Below are 23,055 nucleotides of genomic sequence, written 5' to 3'. Positions count from 1 at the left end.
TGTTAATTAAAACCATTCTTTAATTCCATTGCTTGTTGCTGCTCTCACTGTGTAACAGCAGACAATTCTGAAATTGTTGATTGTTCTCTTTTCTAAGAGCACTGTTAAAATGTTTTGAGGACCTGAGCATTCTTGAGACCTTCACCTTTCTTTATTTTTAGATATTGTATGATGGACACCAGTTGTTTTGGCTCAATTTGTATCTCATTATTGTTTGGCAGCTAGTTAAGGAAAAAAACAATTGAGGGGTCTGAGTCTTCAAGAGCAAGTTAAAGTAATTAAAATGAATTTAAAAGAACTTAATTAGCAGCAAAAACTGGTCACTAATTAAGAAAAGGGTTAGAATGAAAACCTGCAGCCACTGCGGCCCTCCAGAATCTGAATTTGACACCCCATGTAATATGTTTTATTTTGTTGTAGTTTACTTTTTGATTTTTTTTTTGTTCTTAAGAAAAATATATTTTTAACTCAGTGGTAAAATCACCATTCACAAGAAGCTTATATGCTAGAATTGAAATTACATTTATGTGAGTATTATAAATAGTAAATATATAGTAGCAGTATAGTATATATATATGGCAGTAAACATTCCTGCTGCCAGTCGAACATATACACGTTTGAACATGAATTCTGTATATAATAAACTTAAGTTATAGCGTAATGAAAATTGCATAATTAGATCTGGACCACCCTATACGGCATGGTGGTGCAGTGGTAACGCTGCTGCCTCGCAGTAAGGAGGCCTGGGTTCGCTTCCCGGGTTCTCCCCGTGTCTGCGTGGGTTTCCTCCTGGTGCTTCGGTTTCCTCCCACAGTCCAAAGACATGCAGGTTAGGTGCATTGACGATCCTAAATTGTCCCTACTGTGTGTGTGTGCCCTGCGGTGGGCTGGTGCCCTGCCCGGGGTTTGTTTCCTGCCTTGTGCCCTATGTTGGCTGGGATTGGCTCCAGCAGACCCCCCCGTGACCCTGTAATTAAGATGCAAAAAAACCTGGTATGTATGTTTTTTGCCTCTCATCCAGTGCTGCTGCAATAATAATAATAATGCAGATACCTTTGATTCAATGAGATATGGGTTAGGTCACGTCGGGTCGGGGAGCATGTACTGGTACAGCGCGTTGCCGCACCCAACATATGATGAAACACCTCAGGATCCTGGTTGGTAACCCCCGAGGCAGACATGAGGTCCGGTTCCACCCTCCGGAAATGACCATCTATCTGCCACTGTCAGGTGTTACGTGGGTGTTCCCTTGGCCTGGTCCAACTGACTGGGTCCTCAGCCAGATCACCCTTGGGGAATCGCACCCCATGGCCGTAACTAACGCTCCCTCACAATGCAGGTAATGTGCCTCAGTTGGGACTCTGTCAAACGAGTGCTTGCTCACAAATTCAAACCAGCAGTACCCAAGGATTCTCCGAAGAGACCAAAGGAGTCCAGTCTGTCTCAGGTTATCGGATAGCATCCATGTCTCATAATCATACAGCAAAACGGGAAGCACCAGGACTCTATAAAGACTTGCTTGTAAAAGTAATCAGTAACTGTTAATGTGTTACCTTTCTGCTCACGAGATTGTACTACTGAGTTTAACACTATACATTCAGCTCATCAACACAAACTTAGTGATTTCTGAAATTTTGAGACAGATTACTTCAGCCAGGTGACGGAACAAAGCGATTTTCTGAAGAAAATATTCTGCCAATGTATTTTGTGGATACTTCTATCCATGGCTGCTGAAGGAGCGTACAAAGCAAATACATGTATAGGCTGACAGAGTGCAATAGATGTGGGCAGACTGCAGAATCTTTAACAGCAACTGGGTTATGGGTTCACATGGCCACATAATTGGATTATTTGCAGAGAAATCTATGCCATTTAATCAGGTTTGTCAAAGGCTAATAACCCAATTTCTCTATTTGGAATAATTGTTTATATGACATTTTAGAAATCAGATTTCTGTGAATAACTGGGTTATTGAAGCACATGTAAACACACTGTTGCCTTAAATCTTAGAAGTCTTAGGTTTGAATTCCGGACCTAGACACCGCCAGTGTGCAGTTTAAATGTTCTCTCCATGTCTTCATAGGCTTTCGCCAGATACTCAGATGTCCCCAAGATGCGAGGTGGTGTGCGAGTGACCTATGAAACTGTAGATTACCATTCCATGTGATTTTTATCAGAATATAGTAGGTGCACACGTCACTGCCTACAACAAAATTAATTGTGACCAGAAAAATAAAGAATAAAACCTGTTATAATGAATACAGTTTCAATATGTACATGGAACAAACTCTCCTAGGAGGCACACATCTCCTGGAATTTCAGATAATCAGCAGTCTGGTAAACTAAACACAATTTCAGACCTAATGCTTAAAAGAACACAAGATATCTACAGTAATGGAGGTCATTTGATGGCTCCAATAGTGCACAAATGGATTAGCTCCATACTCTTAAAAACTTCATTTAAAAAACACCTAAACACCTAATAACAAAATAATAACAAAATAACCACAATGTCAAAATAAAGTGGGGAAAGAAATACGGTCATGTGAGAAAGTAAGTACACCCCATGAAATGTTTTCTTTTTTAACATAAGTGGATATGGCAAAAAATTAAAATTTGATAGTACGCCATTAACATCTGTGGCGAAAAAATAAGTTTAGCCTTGGGTAAACAGCTGGTATTGCCACTTTTGGCAGAAACAACCTCAAGTATGCATTTTCCTTTGATTGTCTACCAGTCTCCTATATCAACTGGGAGGAGGTTTTCCTCACTCCTCTATGCAGAATTCATTCAGCTGTGAGAAACATCTTGAGCCCACAACTTCTCGGATAGGTTTCAAATCTGGGCGCAGCCATTCCAACCATTCCTTGGTAGATTTACTGGTATGTTAAGAGCCATTGCTATGTTGTAAGGTCCACGATCTTATGACAGATGGTCCCACATCATCTTCAAGCACCCTAGGTAAGGTGAAGAACGCATAATGGACTATCTGGTGACGAGCTGTTTAGGCCCTGATGCAGCAAAGCAGACCCAAATCATACCATTACCATCACCAATGTCTTAGGTTCCCTCAAGATTCTCTATAATGGCGTTCAAACAATTTGCTACTGATCTGGTGCACCTCATTCTAATTTTAGGTATTTGAGGTGGCGATAATGGCAGGGTTCTACTTATTTTTCCCACATGCAAAACTATACAACTGACTACAAAACATAAATATGGAGTGATGTTTTTAATATTATATTACTTTTATCTATAGATAATGTTTAAATGAAACACAAATCGATAGGTGTAAAAAAAGAAAAAATATACTTTATGGGGTGTAATTACTTTTTTACCTGAGGTGACTGTAAGCTACTTGGACTAGTGAGATTACATTTCAGATAACCACATTTGAGAATCAATCATCTGCTATGGAGGCAAAGACCTAAACAAGAGAACATGAAAAACATAGGAAATACAGAAAATGCAAAATATGATCTACAGTGCCCTCTGCTATTATTGGCACCCCTTGTAAAAATTAGTAAGAAGTGTTAGAAAAAAAAATCCACTTCTGAAGAACTGTCATCTTGCACTCAAAAAATGAGAAACATCTGACATTTAATTGAAACAAGGGCATTCAAAGAAAAAAATATCTATTTCTTGATGAGGGCTGTGTTTAACAAAAGCACATGTGCCACAGTTCTTGGCACCCCAGCACTTAATACTTTGTACAAACTCTAATTTGCCAATATAACAGTATGGAGTCTCCTTTTGAACCTTTTATAAGGTTAGAGAATACAGAGCATGGCATCGGAGACCATTCTTCTTTACACAATCTCTCCAGGCCATCCAGGCTCCTAGGCCCTCTCCTCTTCAGCTCACTCCACAGGTTGCAGAACTTTGATTTTCTGGTCAGTTAACCATTGCAGGGTTGATTTGGACATGTGTTTCAGATCATTAACCTGCTGGAAGATTCAATGATAACCCGGTTTTAGTTTCCTGGTGGAGGCACTCAGGTTTTGATTTAAAATCTCCTACTATTTCGGGGAATCCATGATGCCATGTACCCTAACAATGTTTTCAGGGCCTTTGGAGGAAAACACAGCCCCACAACATCACAGAACCTCCACCATATTTCACAATTAGGACAAGGTTCTTTTCATTATAGCCATCCTTCTTTTTTAAACCAAACCAACTTTGCATGTTTATTGCCCAAAAGTTCAATTTTTGTTTCATCAGACCATTGAACATGGTTCCAGTCAAAGTTGTAGTAACGTTTTACAAACCCCGGGCGCTTACATTTGTGGATAACTGACAGAAAGGGCTTCTTTCTGGCATACCTTCCAAATAACCTGTTGGTGTGGAGATGCCATCTGATGGTGGTTCTGGAGACTTGATAACTCCAGAATTTTACTTTTTCTTGCAATTCCACAACAGTGTTGGAATCATCATTGCCTTTATTGCCATCCTTCTGGGAGCAAAATAAACTTGGGCCCTCTTCCAGGAAAGTCTGTCAAAGTTCCAGATGATGACCACTTTTTTATTATTGCCCGAACTGTAGAAATGGGCATTTTCAGGTGAGTAGCTACCTTTTATTTATAACCATTCCCAGAGTTATGATGGGCAACACACTTCCCCTTCATTTGGATTGAGTGTTCCCTTTTCTTTGCCATGATGATGGTCGGTTAAGGAAATTTGGTTGTGTCTCCCCACATTTGTATCCCAGTTAATCAGGAAGTCATTGATTTCAGCAGGAATGTTCCTTCAAGCTCCAATCAACTTAACAATGTCCAATTTAAATGGGAAACATGCTTCAGTTACATTGTTTCACATTAAATTTCCAAGGGTGCCAACAATTGTAGCATGTGTTGTTAAAAATATTTATTTCTTGATGAGGGCTTTGTTTTTCTTTGAATGAACTCGTTTAAAAGTCAGGTGTTTCCCATTTTTTCCACTGTGAGATGACGGTTCTTCAGCAGTGGACACACTGCTTAGTAATTTTTACAAGGGGTGCCAATAATAGTGTAGGGCACTGTACCTGTATATTACTCCTAAAAAGAATTAAATAAGGCCTTGTAGTATGTTAGCAAGTATGGTGATTGGAGAGAATTCTTTAAAGTGCCTTTGCTACACACACTGAGGCATAATGAAACAGTGAGCATTCTTGGAGAAAGATGCCAATAGCTGTGGGGTGAAGGTCTCGCCCTTTTCGATTGAACAGAACGAAGGCAGCTTATGGCAGTTACAGACTTTGGCAGAGGTTACTGGCACTGATTTAGAGAGGCAGAATCCCAGAAATTATTTATTTTATAGTGAGAGTAGCACAAGTGAAAGAGGAAACAAAGGTTAGTTTAACTGTATAATCAAACCGTCAATAACATGACATCATCAGATCAAGGTGATGGTATCAGTCTTATGTATTTGCCAAAGAGTAGATTCTATACATGAAATGGCCGCAGTGTGATGTTAATACTCCATGAAAATATATATGATGTCAAAAAATAAATTGGGGACAGATTATAGTTCCACATGAACCAGTCATGAAGAGGTGAAATAGTTGGGTGGTTATGTGTAGCATTTCTATTGTAAATTACAGAGATGACTGGCATTCCTTTCAACAGAAAATAAAATATTTTGAACAGTAAGGGTCACTATCCAATAGGGGTTTGCTCCCATATTAATAAACACAAAAATGTGCAGTTAGTAGGTTTGTGAACATTTTTATTAGAGAGAAACATTCACAATATAAAATACATAATAAAAACACACAGTACATTATATATATGCTAAATAGTAGACATGAATGTTTTAAATTGGTTTATTCACAAAGTACATTTGTTAAACATTTTAAATATTTTTACATACGGCTCATCTGTTATAAAGCCTCAGATTGCTTAATTTATTCATGTCTTCACACAGTTGACAAGCATAACTGAATTACTAATACTTCAAGAAATAAAAATGGATTATTGCCCAAGTTATTGGACTTAAAAATGTATATATTAAAAAAAAACAAACCACACACAAAGCTGCTGGTGTAATGCTCCCTTTGTCTCACTGTATGACCCTGAGCACATCAGACAATCTGCCTGAACTCCTTCCTACTATACAGTAGTGCCGTCAAAAAAGTATTTAATTACCACCCTGCTTATTAAAATGGATTTTCTTTGTTCATCTTTATTAAAGCTGCCAATAACTCTTGTAATACTTTACAAAATTAACCGAGTAATCAGTCAAGAACAGCCAAGCCTCACTTTAATTGGGTTGTGCTCACCAGAGAACAATACTTTTTTTTGTTAAAAGACACCTAAAAATGCATGACAAGTGCAACAGGCAGACACACATTGAACCTGCAGGTGAAATCTAAAGTATCAAAAGAACCAGTTGACGGAAGTATGCGTTACCAAGAAGAATACACCAAGTATGACAAACAAGAGGTGACCACTCAATCAATGAAGCTTGTTTAGCCAATAGCTAAGCTGACTAAATATCTCATCCAGATTCACCTTAAAGGTCGTCAAGGTTTCTGCTTTCACGATGCAGCAGGTTGTTCCAGATTCCCACCACTCTGTGTGAAGGAGTGTTTTCAGGCTTTGGTCCTCAATGCCATTACCCAACAATTTAGCATCGCCAATCGTCCCAACCTGCAAGTCTCTGGACTGTGGGAGGGAACCCACACCGACACCAGGAGAACACACAAACTGTACACAAAGAATATCTGGGACGTAAACTTCAGTCTGCTTATTGCAAGAGAGCAGCACTACTACTGTGCCATCGAAATGTCCAATCATCAAGGGAAAAAAAAGTTACCAAAAAATAGTATAGATGAAACAGATTTAAACACAACCCATAGCAATCAAAGAAAAAAGTGAGTTGATAAATCACCTAAAAATAAATTAGGCAAACTCAAAAATAGCTCTGTTTATGCATTTTTGTTCTTTTGATTGCTATGGATTTGTTTGTTTTTCTTACATTCCAATGTTGTTGGCATGAAGCACAGACACAGTATACAGTTCTGCAAGTTTTATACAGTCAATGCCATGCTTCGTTTTCCTGTAAGCGAATTTCATTTCGACTTACTTATATTTCATGTATTTTTGATAACATACAATCAAAGTAAAAAGTATTTGAAACCTTTGGAATGATCTGGTTTACTGCATGAATTAGTCATAAAGAGTGATCTGATCTTCATCTAAGTCACAGGTACTGATATACACAATGAGCTTAAGCCAATGACACAAAAAAATTCTACTCTTTCGTGTCTTTATTTTACAAACACATTCAATGTTCACAGTGGTAGTGGAAAAAGTAAGTGAACCTTGGGATTTAATAACTGGATGACCCTCCTTTGGCAGCAATGACCTCAACCAGGCGCTTCCCGTAACTGCAGATCAGGCCTGCACATTGTGCGGGGGGGGGGATTGCAGCCCATTCTTCCCTGCAGAATTGCCTTAACTCTTCCATATTCTTTGGTTGTCTTCTGTGTATGGCTCTCTTCAAGTCATTCCAAGGCGTCTGGGCTCTGACTGGGCCATTCCAAAAGGCAGAGTTGGTTCTTCTGAAACCATTGTGCTGTGGATTTGCTGCGATGTTTGGGGTCATTGTCCTGTTGCATCACCCAGCCTCTTCTGAGCTTAAGTTGACGGACAGACACCCTCACATTATCCTGGAGAATTTGTTGATAAACTTGTGAATTCATTTTCCCCTCAATGATGGCAAGCTGTCCAGGCCCTGATGCAGCAAAGCAGGCCCAAATCATGATGTTCCCTGCACCATACTTTACTGTAGGGATGATGTTTTGATGTTGATATGCAGTACCCTTTTAACATCAAATGAAGTTCTGCTTGTTCCTCCCAAATAGTTAACTTTTGGTTTCATCACTCCACAAAACATTTTCCCAGTACCGTTGTGGAGTGTCCATGTGCTCTTCCGCAAACTTCAGGCATTCAGCAATTTTCTTTTTTGATAGCAGTGGCTTCCTTCTTGGTGTCCTGCCATGGACTCCTTTCTTGTTCAATGTTTTGCATATAACTGACTCATGACAGAGATGTTAGCCAGTTGTAATGACTTCAAGTCCTTTGCTGTCACTCTAGGGTTCTTCTTTACCTCATTGCTGACTTTGCGTTGTGCTCTTGGGGTCATCTTGGCAGGGCTTCCACTTCTAGGCAGAGTAGCCACAATACCAAATCGTCTCCATTTATAGACAACTTGCCTAACAGTAGACTGATGAATATCTAAAATCTTTGAGATGACTTTGTAACCCTTTCCAGCCTTATGTAGATTAACAATTCTCGATCTTAGCTCTTCAGACAGCTCTTTTGTGTGAGGCATGATTCCCATCTGGATATGCTTCTTGTCAAAAGCTCAAACTTTATAGTGTTTTTGCATCAATCAAAGTAATTCTAGGCCACACTTCACACCTCATTAAATGGACTCCAGGTGTGCTAAATTCTGCCTGCAATGAGCTTTTTAAAAAGTCATTAGCTTAGGGTTCACTTTTTCCAACCTTCAGTTTCAGTTTGAATGATTTATTCAATATGGTCAAAAATTTTCTGAAAATCTGTATCTTTATAGGAGACTGTGTTTATTCATTATTGTGACTGACATGAAGATACGACCATGTTTACATGGGAATTAGACATATAGATAATTCCTAGGGGTTCACATACTTTTTACTTTGTATACAACAATTTTACTGCAAGTCAATTTTATTTTGCATTTATTGTCAACCTTCTCCTGCAATACTGTAGATTTCACCTTGGTTAATTATGACAACCCATGAAAATATGGAGTAATAACAGGGACAGGAAAAATAGATAGATAGATAGATAGATAGATAGATAGATAGATAGATAGATAGATAGATAGATAGATACTTTATTAATCCCAATGGGAAATTCACAGAAAAATGTTGTGTTCATAAGAATTACTTATGAATGCTTTGAAAACACTTTACTTTTTCTGTGTCCAACAGTTCCTGACTCACCAGTAAGAAAAAACACCCACATATGATTTACCATTCAGCAATTCTTGATGTCTAATCATACAAGGCATCAAGCTTTTTGAAGTTCCCCCATAGTTTGGGTCCTCCAGACTCAACAGACCCTTATTTTCAGGCCATGTTTGAACCATAGTTTGTGCAGGAAAGTACGCCCTAATGATAAGAGTAAACCAATAGGGGTCTTCACCAAAAATGATCAGAAGGACTTGCGGTTGTGCAGGCCATGTCAATTAACCCCAGGGGTTCGACCCCTAAAGAGGTACAAGGTGTCAAAGATGCGCCTTGTCACATGTGGAGTGCCATTTTATGCTATTTTGAAATTGCTGATCACAAATATATATTTTTCATATCCGATTCTTAACCGGTGGACCTACTGTAATCCTCCAATAGCCTCTCCCAGAAGGTTAAAAATGGTAAATTTCAAACATAGGCATGTTGGGTATTTTTTAAGACTATTTCAAGGTCAGTGGCTACAACAATGGTTATTTTTTTATCCTTTTACCTCAAAAAAAAAATGACAAATTTCTGTTACAATTGAGAACACTCAAGATTTTAAACATTTAAATTGAAGCTCACACTAATTCATATATTTGATGCAATTATTATTGTTTATTATGTATATCTACCTCATGCAGTAAATCACTCATTAACACCCCAATTTAGTGTGGCTTACACTAATTATACATCCCCCCAACACAGCCATGTGATGATTTTCACAATGAAATGATGCTAGAAGTTCTTAAAGGTTATCTACACATCAGTACATAAATAATAAAACACCATCTAAGCAGGGATGAGTTTTGTTGTTGATATTAGTTATTTAGGGCTGCAGACATTAATCTAGGAGGAGTGGATTGACTAACAAGTTCATCAGAAAAGAGTGTTAAAATCAAACATTAGCTTCTCAAAGTTTCATTTAACGGAACATTATAAATGACATTGACACCCCCTTGTTTTAAACTAAACTAGTCAACAATATGCACTATGTACTGCTTACATTCCCTTCCAGACAGTATCAGTAAATAAGGTATGCCACCAGTCTTGGGGACGTTTGAGCAAGTCTTTCAATCTCACTGTCACATTTTAAATAAAAAAATACACATTCATCCAATTAAAATATTACATACCTCAAAAGCTGGGAAATTAAACTGTTCAGAAGAAAACTGCACATTTTCTGAGAGCCACTGGATACTGTAGGAAAGATGCTACATCGAATAAAATATTATTAATTGGTGGCTCCAAAACTTGTCTGATGGAAGTGCAACCTGGACTAGTCTGGTGTCCCATTCACTGTTGGGAGTCTGTCTGATGCAGAATGGACAGTCCAGCTCCTTATACCTTTAAACTGGGCTAATCAGACTCATAAAAGTGATGAACAAACAACAATAAATAGAATGTGAGCAATCAGTCCCCCACATTTTGAAATCTAAGGCAAAAATTGCTAAAGATTTTTATTGGCAAATGTAAACTTAGAAAAGATGATACAGTGTCATGGAAAAGTCTGGGCACCCTTCCTTAAAATGACTGTTACTGTGAATAGTTAAGTGAGCAGAAGGCATAAAGTTAAAGATGACATTTCTTTTTAGCATTTTATGCATGATTAGTGTATAGTTTTTGTTTTGTGCAATCGTAGTGATACAAGGAAAGGAGCACCATGCTAACATTTGGGCACCACAAGATATTTTCCCAAGATTTTGGACCTTAGCTTTTTAGGGTTATGGTGTGTTCACAGTCATTGTTGGGGAAACCCCAGGTGATGCAAATTACAAAGCTAATACCAACAATCAGCAGCCATGGGCTACTCTAACCAGCTGCCTAACACTCTGACAAATAAAGTAACTGATGCTAACAAAGCAGCAGAAGGCTACAAGAACATAGCAAAGTATTTTCTGGTAGCTGTTTCCTCAGTTCATAATGTTAAGAAATGGCAATTAACAGGAACAGTGGAGGTCAATTTGAGGTCTAGAAGAGCAAGAAAACTTTCTGAAAGAACTCCTTGTTGGATTGCTTGATTGCAAATAAACCCCACGTTTGACTGTAAAAGACCTCAAGGAATATTTAGTAGACTCTGGAGAGGCGATACCTGAACAAATATAACCTTCACGGTAGAGTCAGCAGAAGAAAACCTTTCCTACATCCTAGCCACAGAAATTCAGGGTCTTACGTTTGCAAATGAATACCTAAACAAGCCTGATGCACTCTAGAAACAAGTTCTATGGGCTGACGAAGTCAAAAAAGAAGTTCTTGGCCAAAATATGCAAAGGTATGTTTGGAGATAAAAAGGTTGCCGAAGTCCAGGAATGGAATGCCTCTCCACCTATTAAGCATGGGGGTGGTTCGATCATGCTTTGGGCTTGTGCTGCAGCCAGTGGCAAATGGAACACGTCGTTGGTAGAGGGTACAATGGACTCAAATACCAGCAAATTCTGGAAGCAAATTCTGCAAAATAGTTGAAGTTAAAGAGGACAGAGTCCTACAACAAGATAGTGATGTGAAACACACCTCAAAATCTACAATGGAATACCTCAAGAGGTGCAATCTGACAGTTTTGCCATGGCCCTCACAGTCCCCTGCCCTAAACATCCTTGAAAATCTGTGGATGGATCTCAAAAGAGCAATGCATGCAAGATGGCCCAAGAATTAGAATGGACAAAAATACCCCAAGTAAGAATGGAAACTCTTAGCTGGCTACAAAAATGTTTACAAGCGGTTATAGTTGCCAAAAGGGGTGTTTCCCAAGTACTCATCATGTCAGGTACCCAAACTTTTGCTTCAGACCCTTTACATTTTTTGATATTTTGAACCTATACATAATGGAAATAAAAATCTAATCTTGCTTTATAATTAAAGAAATGTTTAATTTTTAACTTCATGCATTTTGGTGATCAGTTCATCTTCTAATCACTTAACTATTCACTGTAACAGACATTTTAAGCAAGGGTGCCCACACTTTTGCATGCCACTGTATATAGCCTTACTTAATATTCCCAAATCACACGGGCAATATTAGACTGGCCAAGCAGAGAAATTTGGAGATGCTCTTTTAAGGTTTCAAACCCAGTTACCTATCAACTAGCTAATGATTGGCCGACTTAATTTAATGTGAACCAGTGTCTGGAGATTTAAACCAACTTTCACATCAACTCTCCTTTATTAAATAAGCTTCTTAAATGTATACTGTCTGCTATGGTCTGGATTTCTGTTTCAATACAAAAACGTACAATACAGGTCACAAAGCAGTGTTTTTAAGAATCCCTCTGCTTTAATCAGTAATGTCAATACTTGTGCTGTATCATCCATTAAAAAAACCAACACAGAAATATGGCCACATTTATACCAGCTTGACAAAGTTTGCGCTACAGATGAATCCATTATTTGCATGCAGAAAGAAAAACCAGAAAAAAAAAGTTTCTGAAAAAGGTCACTATTAAAACTTGCATCTACTGCCTTGAACTAGCAACTTAAAACTTTAACACAAAGTTTGAAAATGGGCAATACTTTATAACAACTTTCTTTATAGATTACTAAAACAATATATAATAGTACCTAAGAAATTACTAATTCACATACATTCAAACATTTACATCATTAAATCATTTATATATTGATAACATTTTCATTAAAAATGTATCAGTATTGTATAATCCTTCACTACATCTATCACAAAACATTTATTAGTTGTAGACCTTTTGTGGCACCAAATTGAAACTTGAAAATATTATATCTATGTATTCTGAACATATTAATTTAACTCTGACTTAAGGGGTTCAGAGTTGTAAATTCATCCTGAATTCTGTACTCATGATTGGAGCAAGTTGATTTTTTTCCTTCTAATTATAATTAAAGTTGATAAATTGGACCACATACCAAGAAGTTTTAACACTAATGTTACCTTTTAAATCAACCTCAGAGAGGTTGTGGCTTATTTAAGATGTTATGAATGATTAATCAACTCAGAAAACCAGTAAATCCTGGATTTCAGTTCAAACTGGGCGACACTGAACTTAATGCAACATAAAATCAGAGTTTATTTACCAAATAGACATACTTTTTTTTTCTTTTCCATTTCTTAAACCTTCATCTTGAATATTCAAGAAGTAATGTTACCATGCAAATGAAGGGCATACTCATGGTCCATTAAATGATCATGCAGGTCTTCAAGTGCATCAGATCTTGGACTCATTTTTTCATATTTTTAATTTCAAAATAAACCAAGAATTCTAATACTGCTTTAGTCCATCACTAATCACTATTTTCCCCCAGCAGTACCTTAGATGTGTCCTCATATAATCATAACTGTATTAATCTTTATTATTCTAAATTAAATGTATTAATTTTCCAAAATACATTTAACTCCACACAATATACAAGAATAATACCTTTTTAGAAACTGAAAACTTCTATCGTGTCACATTTTGGCACATCCCTAGGGCACACTGCTCCAAGGCAATTGTAAATTAATATTTTAATCTAATCCTCTTATCAGAAATTCTTATCCAGAATGGATTTTACTCTGCAAAAAAGTGTGCCATGCCTGAATTTCACCTCCATCCCTCAACTTTTCCTGTACCTTTTTTCTTTCCAACTATTTTAAAAAGAGTTACATTATAAATAAGTAGTAATACAGCATAACCATGGACTACATTACCCATAAAACCTTATGTGAATATATCAAGTATATTTAAAATCGTACACTGAGAAAACTGAACATAAATACCTACTTAATTTAAAAATGATAATGAAATACAGCAAGTACGTCAGCAGATCTATGCTCAAAAGGCTAAAAACAAAGCACACTTATGAATTACTGTTTATAATTTTGAATGTTATAAAAAAATATTTAGCATATTTTAAAGATTTTCTGGTGAGGAAGACCTGAAGAGCTCAACATTTAGACTTATTCTACCTTTCATTAAATTTTCCAGTTATTTACTGCTTTAGAAATTTGAATTCTTTGACCCATCTCAGTTATGGTGACAATTTTAAAAAAAGTATTATGAAAGATGACCAAACTAACCAAACAAAATCTGCAATATTGCTTGAATATAATAATGCAATTCAATTTTAACAGAAATAATCTGAAGTGTGATTTTTATTAATTACAATTGATGCTTGTCTCAGAACAGAAATCTGCTTTCAATATGGCAAAAGGTAACATTGTGAAATGCAAGTTAAATTTTATAAGAAACCAAGTTAACCCCATATAATTATGGATAATAAATTTCACCATTATTTGACTTTCTTAGCTTAAAAAAAAAAATTAATAGACACGTTGCAAAAAAAAAAAAAATGTTCTGACGAAAATGGCCAATAGTACATTACAGTCTACAACCCAGTAATCCTACAAATGTTACTGTAATTACTTATCTTTCTGATTCACTGCTGAAGTTCATCAGCAATTATCAATAAAGTTACGACACAATTCATTTTTAAAAGGATTTATTTTTGATATGCATTCTGAAAAAATACAACTATTCTACTTTTAATTATTTTACTTGTGATGTGAAGTCACAAGCATTGAGTAGAAAAGTCAAATATTTGCAAAGGCTTTTTATTATAATTAACAATTTTTAAATGAAATGCAATTTTTCTTCACCTCAGACTTTGTCAGATTGACATGTCCTATCATTTTATCTTGGACTAGATATAAACACATCAATTACTCCATCAGTGAAAGCCTTATAGCTTTTATAACATTTAATCAGACAATTCATTTTATGTCTGTATTGGAACTATTCTTGACAGTTTCATTACTGTGATTGATTTGCAATTATGGATGTATTTTACAGAGAAATAATTTATCAAGGGCAGTAGATTTAGCAATGAACTTTGACGGAATATGAAAATTCTTATGTAATTTTTGAGAGAACTGTTTTTTTTTTTTTTTTAAACAGGCAGTGATTTATATCCTTGGTGAAATTCAAATGTTTCATAAAATGTAGTATATGGCTTACTAATGAGGCTCTTTTTAATGTAGCCTATGGTTGCTCACACAGAAATATAAAGCAATCAGAAACAAGGTACAGTTTCACTTGGCTTCTATGTGCTTTCTCAGGGACCCAATTAACAGAGCATGCAAAACTCATTCAGTTTGTCCACACATTGCACTAAAACCTTAAAAAAAACAAGTAGAACACCTTACAAACAAATGCTTAAAATTTGAATCTCAATCACAGTAGAGTAGGGACACTAGCTGCCTTTTAAATAAAGGGCTAAATTAAAAAAATGTCCATTAAAACATATCTTTAACTAAAGGTTAAAAAAAAACCAAAACACACTTTTAACATGGTTAATATGCAACATTTTGTTGCACATATCTGAATACAAGTAAATGGGAAACAGAAAAAATAAAATCTACATAATGGCTCATAACTTGTATATACCTGAATATATGTTTAAAAATATTTTTAACTCAGCTCATTTTTTTCTAACTCTTACCTGTTTAAAAAAAAGAGGTTACCTGAGAATGTGTTTATTTTTTTTTCCTTGAACTTGAGAAAGAGCAATGACTATCATTAATCTAGCATATAGGTCACAAATACAGCATCCAAAAAAAAAAAGAATTTTATACTATATATCATATATAGTATTGTAGTACATATGTGTGCACAAATACAAACTTTTCGGACAGTTCAATTTTTTTTTACAGTTTAAGAAAAAAATTTACAAATTTTCACTTTAACACAATTGAAAAGTTATTTTAAAAATATAGTAAAATAAAAGTAAGTCCATTTGAATTATATCTTCAGAAAAAAAGGATAAATTGGGGATTTATTTTTTTTTTATGTGCCTATAAGTACAAAGAGGTAAACTGTGAACAACTGTTCAAGTTGCGGACTGCTGGTGATAACGAAACAACCGACATGTAAGATGAATGAGGCACTTCCAAAACCCCATGAATTTGAATAGTTCAGTTATTCAATCTTTGTAAAAAGTTTGCAGTAATAAAAATAATGCTCCCACTAAATTAAAACATTATGGATTTAAACTAAAATACATGTAGGTGCTCAGTTGATGAGATTATGTAACAAGTACTGTATCCACTTGTAATTTAATAAAAAAGGAAATAGTGACGTGTTACTGCAATAAAAAAGGGGAGGTCTAGAAATATTTCAACTGAAATACCTCCCTCTTTTACCAGTATTGGTTGTTTGTTCTTTGCTGAACTGCAGGTTAATGTCTTTAACATTAACTGGCTCTAGGCTAGCCCAGGGATCCTCAAGCATTGAAGGTCTGTAATAGTTTTCCACATCATTAGACACTCTTTTCTCTATGCCGCGTGCAGAAGCAAATGGTGTAGATGTCCTTGGTGAACCCTTTGAAAGAAAAATGATGTAAGGAAACATTTAATAAGTAAATCTATAAATCAATGCAAAATTTAAAAAGGATCTTAAAAATAATGTATTATATTGAATACAATTAAGAATATGTCTAATTATAAAAGAATTAGCATAATTAATCAAGTGTGTATCTCAGTGAGTAAAATAAAATATAAACAAAAGTTAGGTTGTTAGCAATAAATGTATGCATTTTATAAAATACTTTATGTGCACCTGGAAATTAATTTAATAGGCATTACAGCAAACATACATAAAAGAAACCAAATTATTTAAAAAATAGTTAAGTGGAAACAGCCAAACAAGTTATTACTGTATATGGTGTTTAGGTTTTGGATTGCTCATCTACAGACCTTAGAAATAATTGTGTCATCAAAAGTACAGATTTCAGTTACTTTTCAAAAGATAAAAAGTTTATGCCACAAATTACTATTTTCTACAAAGAAGCGATCATTAGGCTCTTTTGGCAAGTTTAAATTTTCTGTTATATGGGGGAAAAAAGGAAAGAAAAAAAATGCATCAGCAAAGATGGATTAAAAAATTTGCAATTCAGAAGGCCCCTTGAAAGCCTTTTACCACTATCGAGCCCTAATGGATTGATCAGTATGTCAGATTCTACACTGACATGAGAAGTTAAGGCAGGAGTGCATTGCCTTGGGTTTTTTGCCGCAGAAACAAATGTGCACTCTGGTAATAACTTTTCATGTCCTTAAAGGTAACAGCGCCACAAACATTTTGCTGGGTGAAAAGACATTTTTTGCATAACGGTGACGTGTTAAACATCAAATTACAAATGATTAGCTTTTCCCAAACCAGGCAGACTCAATAATTTCCCAGGTCACTCAGTCATGCTATGGTTCTTATAATGATAATAAAAAAAACAAAAAAACCACACACTAAAAAAGTTGTTCCAGATTAACCAGAATCTCCTGTGACTTGTGTACAATTGCACACAAGGACTTTATATAAAATTCTTGAGAACTGATATGAAGTGTTGATATGGGAAACTACAATGTTACATGTATGTTTTACTCATTATTCATTTTCCACAAATTCCTGTCTGTCCATCTGTCTCAGAAGAAACTATTAATCACGCCCATGACAGGACTCTTGATCAACGACTGAAAGGGAGAGACAGATCTTTACTTCAAAAGATCAATCTCACCTGACTATGTTACCTGTTTATGCCCAGTACTGCTTATTTAACAACGCTTCAGCAAAAAAGTGTTTTGCATGTCCAGATAACTGACTGATTATGTAAAACTGAGTTGCTTGAGCACCCATCCCCAATACATTTTTGCTATTGTTTGCCACTGTGCAATAGATGATAAAAAGACAGATACCAAAGGAATTGTACAGTAAAATAAGGATAACGGTGACAAACTGCATACTTCCCAACCTGTATGTAAAGCTTTACATGCAGCTTGCATTATTAGTACGGCACTGCTTGGGGTATCTAGTGACAATGAATTTAAAGTTTTTAAGTTTAGGAGGATATGAACATGCAGACAATTCTACTCATGACATCCATTCCTCACCACTAACCTCCCAACCCAAAATGACAATTACGGCATGGTGTTTTTGATGGGAAGTCCTGCCTTCCCCTCTGATTTAATGGTCAGGAGTCCTGTCTTCCATTCAAAAGCATGGAAGGAGCTTCCTGTTGGTGGAGTACTTTAATTTTTTGAGTTATTTATTTAACAATATTTTATGAAAAAAAATACATGTTGTGCATGCTGTGAACATAACTGACTGAACGAACTGACCTGCAACATTTTTTGAGAGATTTCTTCATAGACCTATTGATACAGTTTGCTGTTGTACAGCACTGGTCATGGTAGGTTTCCCTTCTGTCACAGACATTACATAAAAGAAAAAATTTTTTTCTTGTTTGTTACTACAACATACATGGGGTGAGTAACATATTGGAGTAGAGTTTTTATTTAAACCTTATACTCATTAAGTATGTTTTAGGGTTGAAAAATACATTGGATATGAAAACTGTGGGAATCATTAACTTAAAATTTTGTCTCAAACAATGCAAGGCTGAAATCAAATCAACCAAAAGCAAATAGTTTTTTGGGAAAAATAAAATTCATGTTTAACTGGCTAGTACAGATCTCTGTCCCTTGACTTACTCTGGAAACACTGCATACAAGACGAAAACCGCATGGTTATCTTTTAAAAAAAAAAAAAATAGTGCTCTGGAATCTTCTTCAGCAATCACCATTTGAAGCCAAAAGTCCGGAACTATGAGGCAACAGTACCAACTACTGTGTCATCATGCTTAAAAAAACATTTACGATGCCTCAGTTGCAAAAACCACACCCATTTACTAGTGGCTTTAACGGAGTTAAGTTAATCACCCACATTCCATGTCACATTCACGAGAATTTTCTTTTCATTCTAAATAATTTGATGCAATTCTTATTAGCCCCAAATAAAATCATATAATCGACAATGGATATGAATAGTTTTCCTGGATAATAAATTGATAAAACACCTACTAAAGTATTAATAATTGTCACTTGTTCACCCACAACAAATAGAACTTTGTCAATTCACATTTGGTGAACATCTTTGTAGCACATCCAGAACAAGGTTTACGTCAGTCAGATCCTCTCTGAATTTTGTATAGCACCCAGCAAAGACTGAAAAATATTTCAGAAAAACAGTTACCAGCCCAGTGCTTCAGAGAAAATAATCCTTATGGCTTAACAAATGTTTCGGGGAGCAAGGCAAATTATGTGCAACCACACATACTGATGGTACGCCACTTTACTAAACATTGACATTTGCAGAATTCCGTCTCGGGGGAAAACAATTCGACATATTTTTTAACGATTTATACCAGAAGAGCTCGACCTTGCTGGATAATTTTAAGAGTAGCAGTATACGGGATGTCTGCACATTGCGTTACTAAATGACTCATACTTTTGCTGCCGTTAAAATCATCTCTTCAAAAAGGGAGAGAGAAAAAACGAAGAGTCCAAATGTACCCGAGTTCGTTCTTTGTCTGAAGTAGAAGGACGTTGTTCAAAAACGAACTCTAACGACCCTTAAGTAAAAGGGAAATGCAGTAGTCTACGTATGTATTTTACCTGATAGCTTCTCTGCTGTCCCGGACTGCGCTGATGCCGCTGCTGTTGTTGGTATGGATGGCCTCCCGGTGAAGTACCATATGGAGGCGTGTACCTAGGACTCTGTCTCCGCGGGGTATGACCCGGAGACGGACTGCTATACCTTCCCATACCGCCACCGCCACCGCCGCCGCCGCAGTTACTGCCGTGAAAAATCTTCGGAGGAGTATTAGGAGATTTTCCAGAATAAGGCCAGTGCCCTTGGCCTCCTGTAGGAGACGTCGAATTAGGAAATCCCCAAGCCTGAGAGTGTATCAAGCTTGCATGGCCACCACCTCCACCTCCGTATATATCTCCTGGTGGTGGACTCTGAAATCTTCCGGCTCTTTGAACCATACCACCATTGCTCGGGGGAGCTGGATGTCGAAAACTCTGCCTATACATTGTCTCGAAATTAAAAGTCAGGTATATTTCTTACTAAACGTAAGCTTCGAATAAGCAAAATATAAAAACAAAAACTTAAACACAACGAAAGCACTCCACATTAAATTGTTCAACACAACGCAGCGCAACGGAAAAAGGAAACGCTCCGTGGTGAAACTACCGCGCACACGAAACGTTCCTACCTCCCTTCAGTTCCATTGCATTGCATTGGTTTCATCTCCGCCAGGCAACTAAGATCCAAGCTACAGTGGATGTGGGACTTTTTTCACCCTGCTGCAGATCCTATTTATTACACACAGAATGTGTTTTGATCTTCCTTAACATGATACTGTTGTTGTGTGGATAAGTGAGTGGAGAGTCTTAACCTCTATTCTTGTAGTAGGACGTGTATAAATGCGGTCGGAAAATAAATGAGCGTACTTTCATTTGTTGCAAAAACACGCCCAATTGACGCAGATGCAAATTTACATATTTGTGGGCGTGACTGTGATGAGGCATTTTTGATGGGTAAAGTATATAATGAGTGTAAATCAGAATTTTGTGTACAGCCAACAAATAAAAAAAGCTGAGTGAAACTGGAAAATCATCCTCAGAGATGAAAGTATATTTTGAGTGCTTCGGGAGTGGATGCTAGTTTGCGTACGATCTACCGCCATGTACACCAGACTCCAATGTCCCGAAGAAATCCTCAGAAAGAACCATCTCCCCAAAAATCTGCACCTTGCCTTTTATCACTGTTCCATCGAGAGTGTGCTCACGTACGGACTGTGGTACGGGACTGTGTGTGTGGTACGGCAGCTGCACCTCCTCAGAAAGGAAAGCGCTCCACAGGGTCGTCAGGACAGCGGAGAGAACAATTGGTTGTACCCTCCCCACTCTAAAACAAATCTATACCTTCCGATGCCGCAAAATAAGCAATAGACATTTCACAGGATTCATCACATCCCGGTCATTGCCTCTTCCAGCCTTTGCCATCGGGCAAGAGATACAGAGCAATGAAAACCAGGACAAACCGCCTTAAAAACAGCTTTTATCAGCAATCATGGCCCTGAACTCAGAATAAAACTGCTCCTTATCATTCTCCCAATGTGCAATATAGACCTTAAGTCAGCCAGTGCAATTTGTACATTTAAACAGTGCAATTTGTATATATGACATGTGTAATTTGTTTATTTTGTAAAGTACTTTTATTACTATTCGGTTTGTTATTATTTTCTCTCTTCTTGTCTTTTTAACTCTTATGCCTCACACTGAGTCGACTGCACCTTCAATTTCGTTGTTCCTTTGTAAAAGTGACAATGACAATAAAGATCTATCTATCTATCTATCTATCTATCTATCTATCTATCTATCTGTCTGTCTGTCTGTCTGTCTGTCTGTCTGTCTGTCTGTCTGTCTGTCTGTCTGTCTGTCTGTCTAAATAGACGTCCAAGAAACTGCACAGGAACTTACTGTTTATTTTCCAAGGTGCGGCATTATTGAGCCACACCGTATGGCACACTACAATTAATCCGACATGCCTAAAGCATATAATAAAATAATACTTGAATAGTTTGATTATAGCAAAACTATTGAAGCTATTAAAAAACCAACGGATGAAAATGACGGGAAATCTACGCATAAGTTATGTAAAGAACTAGAAAGGGTGTTTGGTGTGCACATCGGCGAAACGACAATAAGAAACTCAACGAGTAAACTGGGATGGCAATATGGAACCGTAAGTAATGTCAAACTCAGTCTGCCTTTTTTTCTGAGAACTTGGTACTTTCTCGATGTGTGTAAAATACAATTGTAAAGTTTTAGTTAGGGTGTAGGAAAAGTTTCCACGTGACTCACAAGATCAATCGTCGCGGGCAAGTGCTTTTGAAGTGACGTTTTGTCAAAAAGCGAGAGGTACGGCTTTTAAGCAATTACTTACTAAGTAAATGAGTTGTATGATTCGAGCAGTAGTTCTAAGTGTTTTCTGTAATAATAAATGCATTAAAACAGAGAATAAAAAACTGATTTTTTTTTTAATTTCTCGGATGTGTGCACTCTTTATATTAGATGACCCAAGCTGGCAGTCTGATATCGCTGACAAGAAGAACAGTGACAAATTAAGAGAACAGCTGGAATCAGCAACGCACATATTAAAGGAACAGAGTGCCGAACTGGAAAAAACAAAAGGCCAGCACTGAACAACAAACGACCGCACTAAAGAATATTAGGAGAGAATTGGGGCATTTGAAAATGAAGTAGATTTCCTCCAGTGTGGAATTGGCACCAGGAATCTTTCCAGATGAGGAATTGGGGGAGATAACATCTGATGTGGATGTTCATTTGCAACAGCGTCCTGCTGGAAAACCTAGATGGTATGCTTCTATTTTTTTTCACGGACTTTATCTCCTTTGAAAAATATTGTGCATGGGCATCCAAGGTAAACTGGGATGGCTCCAGAGAAGAAAGCATTGCCAGAGTGAAAAGATTTATCATGCTGAAGGTGGTCAAGGAATATCCAGATCTGCAAACTTCGGATAGACAAAGTATAAAAGCCTGAGTTAATGAATTTTTAAGGTGCCCTCCGGAATCAATGTAGCATGTCAAACCGGTTACATATTTATTCATACTAAGATTTTTAAGTAAACCTACATTTAAACTTTATTTTTTGATTAAAGATGCCTTTCTAAACCATCATAGTACCTATAATTATGTATATACATTTAAATTTATTACAGTGCACAAATAAAATGACATCTGAGAAATTACTTTTGCTGAAAATAAGAATTGCATGTCATAATATAAAGATTCAGTAATTTAAGGTGGCACAGCAGTTCAGTGATTAGCACTGCTGCTTCATAATACTAGGACATGGACTTAAATCCCTGCCAGGTTATTGAATAATTCTCACCATGTCTTTTTGGGTGTTTCTCCAAATATTCTGATTTGTCTTCCATGTCTCAAAGATGATCAGGTTAAGGTAACTGACATGTTGTGAGTGCGTGTGAAAGAGTGCCCGGTGATTGGCTGGTACATCTACTTGGGCTGGTTCCTGCCTTGCTGCTTGTGTTGCCAGTACAGGGCCCTGTATTGGATTAAGTGGGATGAAAATCGTATGTGTCTGATTTACCTTGAGTGTGAAGCAAAAGGTGGTGTACCAGTGTTGCAATTATTCAGCTATACTAGTTGACTTACTGTGCTGAGTTGAGATGCCCAGTTTAACCATTCAAAACAT

General features: G+C 36.7%; 1 protein-coding gene across 1 annotated transcript; it reads right to left on the bottom strand.

Annotated features, from left to right (window-relative positions):
- Positions 1-14,405: 14,405 nt before the first annotated feature.
- On the bottom strand, positions 14,406-20,016 carry mplkip (M-phase specific PLK1 interacting protein). The gene is made up of 2 exons (XM_028803975.2): positions 19,422-20,016; positions 14,406-16,299 (listed from the first exon to the last, which is right to left on the bottom strand). The coding sequence occupies exons 1-2, from the start codon at positions 19,842-19,844 to the stop codon at positions 16,096-16,098; spliced, it is 627 nt and encodes a 208-aa protein (XP_028659808.2). The 5' UTR covers positions 19,845-20,016; the 3' UTR covers positions 14,406-16,095.
- Positions 20,017-23,055: the final 3,039 nt, after the last annotated feature.

This window comes from Erpetoichthys calabaricus, chromosome 6 (genome assembly GCF_900747795.2).
Source record: "Erpetoichthys calabaricus chromosome 6, fErpCal1.3, whole genome shotgun sequence".
Taxonomy (NCBI): domain Eukaryota; kingdom Metazoa; phylum Chordata; class Cladistia; order Polypteriformes; family Polypteridae; genus Erpetoichthys; species Erpetoichthys calabaricus.
The sequence above is the reverse complement of the archived record's forward strand: the minus strand, read 5'-3'. Positions and strand labels throughout refer to the sequence as shown.

Coding starts and splice junctions, on each gene's coding strand:
- mplkip (XM_028803975.2), bottom strand. CDS start 19,844: ATGTATAGGCAGAGTTTTCGACATCCAGCTCCCCCGAGCAATGGTGGT. Junction 16,300..19,421: donor GACAGCAGAGAAGCTATCAG/GTAAAATACATA, acceptor TTTCTTTCAAAG/GGTTCACCAAGGACATCTAC.